The sequence below is a fragment of the Lissotriton vulgaris genome, chromosome 2_1 (assembly GCF_964263255.1).
Source record: "Lissotriton vulgaris chromosome 2_1, aLisVul1.2, whole genome shotgun sequence".
NCBI lineage: Eukaryota > Metazoa > Chordata > Amphibia > Caudata > Salamandridae > Lissotriton > Lissotriton vulgaris.
This window is the reverse complement of record NC_141687.1, coordinates 1876052630-1876065513: the sequence shown is the minus strand read 5'-3', so window position 1 is coordinate 1876065513 and position 12884 is coordinate 1876052630. Positions and strand designations below refer to the sequence as shown.

General features: G+C 49.7%; 1 protein-coding gene across 1 annotated transcript in view; it reads right to left on the bottom strand.

Moving 5' to 3' along the window:
• IGF1R (insulin like growth factor 1 receptor) overlaps positions 1-12884 on the bottom strand; it is a 1159892-nt gene that overhangs the window by 47350 nt on the left and 1099658 nt on the right. The window contains exon 20 of the mRNA XM_086958078.1: positions 5020-5149. Coding sequence (XP_086814204.1) covers positions 5020-5149 — 130 coding nt within the window. The remainder of the gene's footprint in view (positions 1-5019; positions 5150-12884) is intronic.

Below are 12884 nucleotides of genomic sequence, written 5' to 3'. Positions count from 1 at the left end.
AATTGTGAAACAAGAGGTGCCAAGAGCGGGCATGAGGAATGATTAAATTATATTGCTTCTTTACAGGTATTCTGGTTATGAAAGTGCCATCTCACGTAGTATTGTCAAATTTCGTCTGAGGTGTAATGTCCAGAGGGTGAGGTGAGCTAGCGTCAGTCGACCAATCCGGAGCAGTGTCAGCTTCTCCCTGAGACTTCCATGGGGCAACCGCAAGACCAGCCGGCGGCGATGGTTTAGTTGGATGAAGGGTAGCTGCACTTGTAATGTCTCCTGGCGTTCCGACCTAACCTGCTCAGGGTATGGGTGGTTATAGGAGATGTCTTTTGCCAAATATCTCTGAATTCGTCAGGGGGCCTGGGCATATGAGCTAGCTAATTTTCCTCCAGCCAATCCCAGGCCTCCATTGGAGTGTCAAAGTATCTGATGTTGCCATTCCGGATGACACATAGATGAGGTGGAAAGAGTAGGGAATACCGGAAGTTAAGAGCTCTTAGCTGACATTTGACTCGCGAAAGGTGGCTTGTTTCTTCTGCACCTGGGCAGTGTAGGGAAAGCAGGCAATGGTAACATTCTGCACTCTACGGCAAGGGTGTTTCCCCACTTCCCTTAATATCGCAACACGTTCTTGGAAGTTCAGCAGGTGAAACAGATAAGGGCCAGTGGAGGATTACGGGCGGGGACCATATATGTTTGTTAAATAATGTGTGGAAAGAGCAATCCGGGGAAGTATCTCTTTCATCCAGGACTCTATGTAGCCCTTAGGATCCAGGCCTTCCGCCCCCTCCAGCAGACCAATTACCATTGCGTCGTAACCGCCCCTCGGCATCGTCTACCTTCTCTTCTAGGGTGCAGACCCGTTCCGTTAGATCCTGTAGGGTCACTGTATGATTACGGGATCTAGGTAGGAGGTCCGCAAGGGCAACTTCATTGTCATGCACTCAATTTGCCAACTTGTGATGATCTGCTCACAAGAGCGTGAAGTCCGTTGTGATGCTGTCTATTCTGCTCTCTAGGGAAGCACAGGTCTGCTCCAGTCCCGCGCTTATTTTTTCAAATGCTGCTAGGACTGCATCCAACTTAGCAGAGAGGTCAGGGTGGCTAGGGTCTGAAGGATTCCCAGTGCCCCTGGCCTCCCCGGCGACAAGCGATGCATTGTCCTGCTGGGTGGTCGACCGAAGACGTCCCATGACTAATTGTTGCACACTCAGCATGTGGATCAGGTTATATGGAAATTTAGCCTGAGACTGGCGAGATTGTCTCTATGCTCCTCTCAGGTGCACACAGGATTTGCAGAAGGCGCCCCCTCTCTTTTGGATGATTGCGGACCAGTTATGGTTGAGACTGCTGACACTCTGGTGCCCGGTGAGGACCCACTCGTTCCCAGATTCCCACAGAGCCCGGAAGCTGCACCCCATCTGCACACTCACTTAACTAGTGCTCTACCTGCACAGTGCCCTTGGTGCAGATGCAATTAGATGAGCCTCAGGGTCCCTATACGTTTCTGGTGGGCCATGTATCTGGGCAGGAGATACCTTCAGTTCTCTGTGTTGTAGCTACATACCAGGACCCAGTCCTCCAGCCTCTGCTGAAATTGAGTGATAGGGGCACAGGCCCTGAGGCTGACGACCACTGCAGCACTGTCCTGAACTACCACAAAGGCCGCTGTTACCGTGAGGGGGGACAGGACGCACCTCGCCGACCCCATTGATAAGTCCAGACAGCCACAACTTGAAAGACAACACCCGCTTACCAGACCCCGCTATACTCCGGCCCGACTAGCCTGAGTCCTTTATTACTCCTAGTATCCCCTGTGTAGTTCCAGGACATGGATTACTGGGAGGGTCTGGGCAGGCTGAGTGTCCCCTAATTCAGATCCATTGCAGCCCAAAAAGACACCAGGGGAGGCCTGGGCCCGATCAGCTACCCCTCCTCCACCAACAGCAGCCAAGCTCCGACTCGCAAAGTGCACCAGCACCACCGAGCCCCAAGCCAGGAGCTGCGGGTCTCTTGTTGCAGCTGAATTTATGCCACTAAGAGGCGGGATAGTGTGCGCCAAGCCGGGTCTAGAGGTGAGACTCGATTCCCCCCTATTGCGCCCGTGACTCGGGTCCGACTCGGTCTCCTAATGACCCTGGCGTCACTGCTGCAGCCTCTGAGAAACAGACCCCTGGTGGAGTCTAGGCCCGACCAGCCCTTGGCTTAGTAGGTTGCGTCTCCAATACCGGACCCTACTCGAGTAGCAGCCACCCGGTGTAAGACAGCTTAGGACCGAAGCGGCCCCTGCGCTGTCTGCACACGCTGACAGCCTGCTTCAGGTTGCCGAGTTCCCTCATACCGCTATATCGCCACAGCGAGTCCCCACACGAGAAAGGCCTGGGACCGATCGACAACCGGACCCCTGTTTGCCTCTGCAGGTAGCCAAGCACTAGTCCTGGGGCTCACCTGTTATCGGCGGCTTCACAGCCAAAGAGCAACAGGCCTCACTGAGCCGTCCCACTCCTTTCAGCAAGGGCCTTCACTCAGGGCGCCGGGCAGCAGACAGATGCTCCACCAACTCTACTGATGCCAGGTTTCACTCACGCCTCACCCTTGTCTCAATGACCTCAGCGGCTCCGGGAAGCACCAGATTATGTGCACCCAGAGGGCATGGGGGCTCAACTCCTCATAGCGTCCGCAGCCATCGCCAGAAAGGTAGACAGCGTCAACAAACCGCCCCTGGTAAAGCGTCTGATGCAGCAAACGGCCCCTCACTGGCTACAACGGGAGCTCCTTTTCACTGTGTTATCCCGAGGGGTAGCTTGCATTAGGTTTATGGTGCGATGATCAGGATAACCAGGGATGGGACCCAGAGCGCCACTAGAGCACGTCCGCCATCTTAGGTGCTTGGCCACGCCTCCCTCTTCCTCGGCCCCTTGTGCATCCAATTCTTGCTCGGATCCTTCACTGAAGATGTCCGGCGTGTATTCGACATTTTGACCCTGCATCTCAAAACGTCGAGCCCGACGATCACAGAGCTTTTCTTCCATCGCAATGATTTGCACGCGTCGCAGTCTTCTTCGTTGTGCTCCGGAGTTGCACACTTTGTGCAAATTGGTGTGCATATACTTGGCATGACATCGAGGGCAGAATTTAAATGGAGTCCGTTACATTGACTGCTAAGTGGACCAATGCGGTTAAGCTGGACTGCCTTCCCAAGATCTTCGATCAAAATAGAAGTTTTCCTTGACAGATACAGTACGCAGAGAAGTGGGATACGCACTCGAAACAATACTGACACATGTAGAGTGGATTGTGCATCGAGGGGAAGCCGAAGAAACGGTTTCGAAGTGGAGCAGCAATACACACCCGAAGGCGAAAAAAAACAACAACAATGGAGTCGATGCCCATGCGCAATATCACCGAAAGGAGTAGTCACCTACCTCGTGACTGGAAAGACTTCTTCCAAGAAAAACAACTTGCAAACATCTGGACCCAACACTAGATGGCAGCAGGAGTAGGCAAAGCATGTGATCTACAGCTCAACAAAAAATTCCTTTCTCTCATAAAGCACACATTCTCATTGTAGTCCCTGACACTGAAGGGAAATGCTTTGTGCGTTAATGTGCTCCTTGTGAGAGAACAGAATGCAGTCACTCACAGCGAAGTCAGTCAATGTATGCTAACTGTATCCAATTGTCCTGGGACAGCTTGGACAATGGTTAAGATCGTGGTCCTCTCTATTTGTTTTGTGTTGTCCATTTGGATCTGCAACGTTTTTTCCATTTGTTTGGGTGTGAAAAGCCTTCAGCGCTAGGAAAAACAGTATTGAGTTCGGATATATTTATGTGCTTTATCACCTCTGTTGGGTTCCACAGGCCCCTGATGCTGAGGATTGTCACGTGTGCCCCCGATCCAATTTGAGTTGCATCTGTGGTGGTACTCTCCGTCAGAATTGGCCACTTGGACTTTTTGGGCCCTAAAAATCCTAAGCACCTCATTGAAATGCTTCTTCTGCAGGAGTGCTGCCATTAGGGCTTCGAACCATCATTTCTTGGGTTGACCTCGGGAGCTTGCTGCTCAGCAACGACCATGTTTTTCTTTTCAGCGTTGGTGGCTACTTGTTCCTTGACCCCTTCTTGATTGCCTAGTTCTGTTTGCCTCCCATCATCAGTGTCCTTGGGTATGGACCTGTGTGGCATTTTGTGCCTCTGCGTCCTTTAATCGCCAAGTGTTTTGACGTTGAGGTGCTTTTTACATATTTCAAGCCAGAGCCCTTTTGCTGAGTTACCACCATTTGATGCTTCATAGAGTTGGCTTCTCGACACCTTCCTCAAGGCCTCAAGTGTGTCAAGTGTGTCAAAAATGATGACCCCTCTTTTACATGTCTGATCTCTCTTCTTGAGCCAGTTCAGATTCTTCTGTGTTTTCCGCCTCGTTGCTAGCGAGGCCTGTCTTTTTCTTCTCAGATTCCATCATGGCATAATGTGCCTAAATCGGTTTCTCGCTCACCTTTAGTCTTTGACTGAAGCTCTTCACAGATCACACACCAGTCAGTACTTTGTTCCTTTGGAAAGCAGAGGTTGCAGATCCCATGTACTTTTTCAGGGAATGTGTGGTAGCACTTATGGCAGAACTTAAAGGGTGTGTTCTCCATGTCCACCTGTGGCCCTAAGTCTGCACATTCTCCAACCACGTGGCTTTCCTCTTGGTCGTGCTTTTATACTGAAAACAGATTAGGTTGTCCCTAATCCCAACTACTTGGCATCCCCTGATGATCTGATGTTGCTCAGTTCACTTTTTTCTTTGCCGAGTTTCCCTCAAAAATGTCACTAGTGAATCTTCCAATAGCAGAAACATCTGTGTCACATGTCTAATATCACAAGGGGATGGATGGACATACCACCAAATAGAAAAAAATTAAAATAAAATTCTAGACTCAACTACTAGGGGGAATAATGCACAGCATGTGAATCCCAAAAGGAAAACTGACAACAGTTACACTATACTATATATAAATAAACTAATAGAAAGATCAGTTACCAGACATCTGAGTGCGTTGTGAACACGCCGTCTTTCAGAGATTCTGGGGACATCCAGCGGACAGGCAGCAAACCTTTACCTCCCTTTCGGTAGTAATCAGTTTCGTAGATATCTCGTGTCATCCCAAAATCTGTGTGACAAGATGAAACACAGCATAGGAACATCAGTCATGTCAATGTGCATGCATAAATAAAATGCTAAATATTACAATGCTCAAATTTACAGTGCGATTGTTCCACATTTACAATGGGTCATCATTAATTGAGGGCAAGGTTTCTGAGCAGACTTCATTCTCTTAACACAGACGAACGAAGCTCCCAAGTAGATTCCAACAGAAGCATTTAATCACCAGCAAATTCAGTACTTGACAAGCACTTGTGGAACCTAAAATGCCACCTAAATATTTAAGGAATGGATTTAAAAGTCCAAACTTAACATTTAAAAAATGTTCTGTGATCCAATAGATGGACTAAGTCTCTATAGACAAGAAATGCGTTACTTACCTGTAACTGCAGTTATCCAGTATTAGTGTCTTTCATAGATTCACATGCCTGAATCATTCCCCGTCGTCGAGATGGGAGCCTCCGGTATATAAAAAAGTAATGTCCTGAGACATACATAAAGAGATTAGGTCTAAGGGTCTCACCTTAGTAACCTATCTAGGTCCTTATGCAGGAAGGACCAAACAGAGTAGGCTCCAGGGTCCCACCTTGGTAGCCTATCTGAGTCCTTTTGTAAAAAAGGACCAAAGTAAAAGAAACAACCAATCAGCTACCACCTCCCTCTAGAACCTTCCTGTGAGGAGCCTCAGTCTCTCAGATTTTCGTACGCACCAAGTTGGTTAGGTGTAAACCTGTTAGAGAGAGGTGAGTCCTGCCAGGGGAGGCGGGAGGGTGCATGTGAATCTATGAAAGACACTAATACTGGATAACTGCAGTTACAGGTAAGTAACGCATTTCTTATCCAGTATTTGGGTGTCTTTCATAGATTCACATGCCTGAATGAGAGTAGCAAGCAATACAATATGCACATCCTGTGTTGATACAGAACATATACACCTGCAAATAAGGAACATTTGCGACTGTATAAACAACAGCATACAATGTCATGCAGAATCTAGTAATAAAGAAATGTGCATACCAGTCCAGGATGGTGGGAAGTAGGAGGGCTCACCTCACTGGAATAGATGGCGAAGCACCGCTCTGCCCACTGCTGCGTCTTTCGTCAGCTCAGAATCCAAGCAGTAGTGCCTGGTAAATGTATGCGGGGACTTCCAGGTCGCCGCTCTACAGATGTCCAGGAGTGGCACCCCAGCAAACAGTGCCGCAGACGTAGACATGGCCCTGGTGGAGTGGGCTTTGGCCCGTGAGTCCAGAGGTCGTCCTGCCTGTTCGTGGCAGAGAGTTATAGCTGAAGAGATCCATCTTGATATACTTTGCTTTGATAGGGGCATGCCCTTCCTAGGTCTGCTGAATGCGACGAAGAGTTGGGATGACTTCCTGTAGTGTCTTGTTCTATCAAGATAGAATTTGAGGCATCTCTGAAGGTCTAAAGAGTGCAGTGATCTCTCAGCCGGAGTAGATGGGTTCGGAAAGAATGATTTAAGAACCACAGGCTCATTTAGATGGAAGTCCGATGGGACTTTGGGTATGAATCGTGGGTTAGTACGCAGGATGACTCTGTCCACTTTGAATTGTAAGAAAGGGTCCTGAATGGATAGGGCTTGCAGTTCGCCCACTCTTCTGGCCGAGGTTAGTGCCAGTAGGAGGGCTGTCTTCCACGACAGGAATTTGATATCCGATTTGTGGATAGGCTCAAAGGGATGCTTCATCAACTGGTGAAGAACTACGTTGAGTTGCCACGTTGGAGGGACTGGTTTTGGTCTAGGGAAGGACCTAAAAAAGGCCCTTTAGGAATTGTTTGATGAGCCTGTCCGCCCACAGGGAAGGACCCCTAGAAGTTCGAGTGAACCTAGAAATTGCGGCCAGGTGGACCTTGATGGACGCATGGGCAAGGCCTGAGTGCGCCAGTTGTAGGAGGTATGGCAGGAGTTGTTGGGGAGTGACCTGGAAGGGATGTAGACCTTCCTTCTCACACCAGAAGCAGAAGCGTTTCCACTTGAGAGTATAAGTCTTTTTTGTGCTGTCAGCTCTAGCGTTGGACAGGACGTCTTTGCACTCCTGCGGTATGTTTAGATGACTGAACTCGCGGTATTCAGGAGCCAGGCTGACAATTTCAGAGGGCCCAGGTTCGGGTGGAGAACCTGTCCGTGAGACATCGTGAGTAGCGTCGGGTAACTGTGTAGGCGAAGAGGTGGATGGACCGATAGACGATGGAGCTCCGTGTACCAGTGCTGCCTCGGCCAGGATGGGGCGATGAGGATCAGGGTGCAGGGCTCCGATTTCATTTTCCTGATTACCCTGGGTATCAGTGGGAATGGCGGAAAGGCGTAAGCAAACGCGTTCTGCCAAGCTATGGAAAATGCATTCCCCAGTGTTCCTGGTTGGGGAAGCCTGCTTGCGAAGCTTGGGCATCTGGCGTTCTCCCTGGTGGCGAAGAGGTCTATCTGTGGCGTCCCCCACTTCGCGAAGATGTAGCCCAATGCACTCTCGTCTAACTCCCATTCGTGGGATAGGGACTGTTCTCTGCTGAGGGCCTCCGCCAGGACGTTGTCTTTGCCCGGAACGTATTCGGCTTTGAGGGCGATGCCATGTTGTAGAAGCCAGTTCCAAACTCTCTGAGATTCTCGAGAGAGAGAGAGCGAGCGCGTCCCTCCCTGTTTGTTCAGGTAGTGCATCGTCGTGGTGTTGTCTGTCCTGACTAGCACTGGGGAGTTTCGGATGCGCGGGAGGAACGATTGGAGCGCCAGGAAGACTGCTCGTAGCTCTAGAATGTTGATGTGGAGCTTGGATTCCTGTGGCGTCCATTTTCCGTTGGTCTGTAGTTCTTGCAGGACTGCACCCCAGCCCTCCAAGGATGCGTCCGTGGTGATGATATGTGGTTGCGCCGGAAGCAGGAATGGTAGTCCTTGCGACAGGTGTTTGGCTGATCTCCACCATTGTAGACTGTTGATCATAGGTTGTGTGACTCGAATGCGGTCCTCGAAGGATCCCGCCGTTTGTGTCCACTGTTTTGACAGTTCTTCCTGCAGGGGGCGCATTTTTAGGCGGCAATGCGGGATGAGCAGGATACATGACGACATCATGCCGAGGAGCGACTTGAAGATACGGACGGTCAGAGTCTTTTTGGATGCCACTGACCTGGCCAAGGAGATGAGTTTCGACTTTCTCTCCTGTGATGGAAAGGCTTTGGTGCATTCCGTGTCCAGGGTCGCTCCCAGAAAGGTGATGACTAGGGTTGGTGTTAGGGATGACTTTTCCTTGTTGAGGGTCAAGCCGAGGCGGCGGAAAAGATGCAGACAGGCGCTGGAAGATGCGGCTGCGGCTGCTCTCGACGGAGCCTTTACCAGCCAGTCGTCCAGGTAAGGGAAGACCTGGTGTCCTTGCTGGCGGAGAAAGTCTGCGACAGGAGAAAGGCATTTCGTAAAGATCCTTGGAGCAGATTTGAGGCCGAAGGGGAGGACGCGGAATTGGTAGTGTGCCCCTGCGACTGCAAACCTTAGGAACTTCCTGTGTCCCTTGAGGATAGGGATGTGGTAATAGGCATCCTGTAGGTCTAGTGATGTCATATAGTCGCCTTTTTCCAGAAGAAGGCGCTGGTGGAGGGACTGGCCAATTGGTAGAGTCATTGGCGATTGCCTGCGGGTCTCTTCTGTCCTTTTCCTCTGTAGGATGATTTGTTGAAGGAGGACTGACGTCCCGACTGGTTTTGGCGCTGTTGAAACTTCGTCTTACCCTGTGAGTATGAGTAAGAGGACTTATTTTGATAAGAGCCTCTATAGGAGGATTGTCCCCTCCCCCTGTTGGTACGAAAGGACTGATTGCGAGATTGCAGAGTGCCTAGGGCTCTGGCTGTGTCGGTGTCCTTCTTGATTGCGGTGAGGGCTTCGTCAATCTTCTCGCCAAACAGATGATCACCATCATAAGGCATATCTAGAATTTTGGTCTGGACCTCCTGTCTGAAAGAGGTGGCCTTAAGCCAGCCTTGGCGTCTTAGGACAGCGGCGCCTGCCAGCTGCCTGAATCCAGTCATGGCCACGTCAATGGCGCAGTCGATCAGTTCTGAAGCCGATGTTTGGCCCTCGAGGAGGAGCGAGTGTGCCTCCGCTTTAAGATCCTCTGGCAGGTCGGCAATGTAGGGCGCGATGTCCGCCCAGAGTTGGCGGTTGTAACGCCCGAGAAGGGCGATGGAATTGGCGATCTTCACCGTAGTCGCAGAGGTAGTGGAAAAACGTTTCCCAACTGCATCCAACTTCCTGCCTTCTTTATCTGGTGGTGTCGATAAAGGTGATGCAGGGTTACGCGAGTTCTTCTGCGCCGCCTGGGTGACCACAGAGTCCGCCTTGGGGTGACCCGTAAGGCATGCTGGAGCTGACGACGTAGCTCTGTATTTTTTGTCTAGCCTGGGTACGATTACCTGCAGGGAGGCTGGAGACTGCATGAGCTGCTTGCCCTGTTTAAGTAGATAATCAATGATCGGGATCGATCTTGTAGTTTTCTTTGTTTGTTCTTTAAAGTCATAGAGGAAACATTCAGTTTCCTGAGATTCCATGGACATATGGAACCTTTTGGCTGCCCTTTCCATGAGGTTATGGAAACCTCCAATATCTGCCGGTGGAGACTCAGAGGATTGCGGCTCCGGAGAGGCTGGAGAGTGAGTGACATAGTCTTGGTCTGCATCCACGTCCGTATCATCATCTCGGACTTCCCCTTCTTCCTGTTCCCTTTCCTCTTCCTCGGACGAGACGGGGTCTTGAGCAGGGTCCTGTGTCCTAGGAAGAACCAGTGGAGGGGGCTTATGTCTTGGCACCTGCGCAGGAACGGTCACAGCTGGCTGCGGAGTTGGCGGAACAGCAGGGGTGGCTTTCTGTGGAAACCGCTCTTTGTAGTCCTGAACGAGGAAGCGCAAGTCTGAAACTAAGGAGGCTGGCAAGCACACCATTGGGGTCACCTGGGTGTGAACTTGGGTAGACACAACTGGAGGAACTGATTCTTCAACCTCCTGCTCTTCGTCCGTACTCTGGCACTTGACAATCAAGTCTGAGGGGCTAGTGGCCTGGGTAAACATCTCCTCCTCCGGTTCTTGGTCCTGTAAGAAGCAGGATGGCGTCAGCTGTTGGACCTTACTAGGCGATGTCATCTCCGGAGTAATCGGTATTTTGGTGATTCTGATGGAGACATGGGATGTCTGAGCGTCCATCGCATGTGATAGGAGCTCGGATTCTTTTCAGGTACCAGCAGCCGTCGATATGGTCTTCGTCGACGGTGCGTCCGTCGACGACGCTCTCGTCGACGGTGCCTAAGGTAACTTTTCCGCTGTCGACTGCTTCGTCGTCGGCGCCGTCGTCGACGGAGCGCCCTTCGTCGACGGAGTGCCCTTCGTCGACAGTCTCGTCGACGGTGTGACTTTCGTCGATGGTGCCGTCGTCGACGTCCTCGTCGACGGTGCCGTCGTCGACGTCCTCGTCGACGGTGCCGTCGTCGACGTCCTCGTCGACGGTCGTGTCGTCGACGGAGCGGAGGATGAAAGCGGTCTTCCTGTTGACGACGAGTGAGTTAGAGTCGTCGATGAGGAGGACGCCGACGATGCCATCGTCGGCGATACCGTCGTTGTCGATGTAGAGACGGTCTTTAGCGATGAGGTGGTCGCCGATTGCGCTGTCGTCACCGTAAGCAGTGGTTGCTTCCTGGGGACAGGAAGGTCCTTGCTAGACACGGTAGGCTTGCCCTCTGAAGACCTTTTGGACTTCTTAGGAGGGGTTGCTGAGTGGCCAGGCGAGGAAGCTCTAGGCCTCTTCAGGGAAAACTGTGAGGCGCCAGACATGCTCTCACCTTCGGAAATGAGGTCGCCTTCCGGTTTGTCCTTAAGCCTGTTTAGCCAAATTAGAAGTCTCCCTTCCCGGTCTTTCTGGGTCTTGACGGAGAACTTACGGCAAATCCTGCAGTCTATGGACTGTTGGTGAGGATAGAGGCAATATAGGCATTCCTCATGTTCGTCGTCCACGTGAAGCCTCAGTTTACCACAGGAGGCACAGGGACGGAAAAGTGCTCTCTTCTTGACATCAGCCATAGCAAGAAAGTCGAAAAAACTGTGAAGTTAGAAGAAAATCCAATATTCCTGAGGAGAACTCAGGTGGAGACTCCCTAGCACAACGTGCGGTAGAAAATCTGAGAGACTGAGGCTCCTCACAGGAAGGTTCTAGAGGGAGGTGGTAGCTGATTGGTTGTTTCTTTTACTTTGGTCCTTTTTTACAAAAAGACTCAGATAGTCTACCAAGGTGGGACCCTGGAGCCTACTCTGTTTGGTCCTTCCTGCATAAGGACCTAGATAGGTTACTAAGGTGAGACCCTTAGACCTAATCTCTTTATGTACGTCTCAGGACATTACTTTTTTATATACCGGAGGCTCCCGTCTCGACGACGGGGAATGATTCAGGCATGTGAATCTATGAAAGACACCCAAATACTGGATAATATATCAGGCAGAGATGTGTCTGTGTTAATTTCCCTGAGGTAGGAATACCCTTTACTGAATCAGATTCGTAACTATTTTAATGTAGGCTTCAAGTTGGTGAGATTTTGGGGGACTGAAAGGGAGACCTAAACACCATTCACACAATACTGAACAATGTACATCCTGATAAAGTGAGTTAGGATTATTCAGAACAGCTTCTCAAATCACAAATCTAAATGCATCTGTGATATTAACTAATGACTCAAAGCAACTGTAATGGACACAATAAGACTTATGTTGATTCAAAGGAAGCAAGGGATACGACCATTTGTAAGCCTTTTGTTGCCATCTATAAAACTGGTCCCGTGAGTCAGTAAAATGTTTAGTTGGCATGGTGATGCAAGAAGAGGCTTGAATTTGGCTCCGGGCTTCATTTAGCTAAATCTCACTGTTGAATAGCAATAACAACAACAACACTGTGAGTTGAATGTAATGGCCAAGTAATAAAGTTAGAAAAAAGCTGTGCATTTACAGCGTATTAGTATGAGTCAGAACTCTAACTTAAAGCATGTGCCCTAAAAATAAAAAAAGTTTCATCATAGTGATCAGTATGGCTCCAAAGCGTGTAATGGCGCAAATATCTTCATGTGATTGTGGATAAGGAAGTATGGCTAATCTTAACCGCTTAACTGCTATGGAATGTCCAGCTCCAGTGCTGGATGTTCCATTGCGCAGGTGCAGTTCGAACGTTCAACGGCAGCACTACGGAGGTAGTGGTGCAGTCGGCCGGTGAACGTGCGCAGCACTTAAGGGGTTAATGAATTTGAAATTAGACTACCTATCATTAAGAGTAGCAGGTGAATTTTGGATTGGAAAAAATCTGATAAAAGGATATGCAGACTATGTGAAGAAAAGTTTACGTTATTATTAAAGAACAGTGGCCCCTTGTAGTGATCAATCCGTGGCAGGTAAGTACAGATACACTACGTTTATTGACTGTACATCTTCACAACTTGTAGAGAGAATGCTGGAACCAATTTTTACATGCAAACAGTCACCTGCTGTAACCTAGGAGACAGCATCACAATCACTGAGAACAATGTTGACTTATTATCAACTACACCCCTAATTAGAGAATTAAATAAAAATGCGTTTGTGTAACATGATATATTAACAAATCCTAACTCCAGATATTTAGAATAAAAGTATTTCTTAAAAAGCCGGGGAGGAAGGCTATGGGTGAATCCACAGTGAAAATGATGGTATTCACGAAGAAGTGGGTCTTGAGAAGG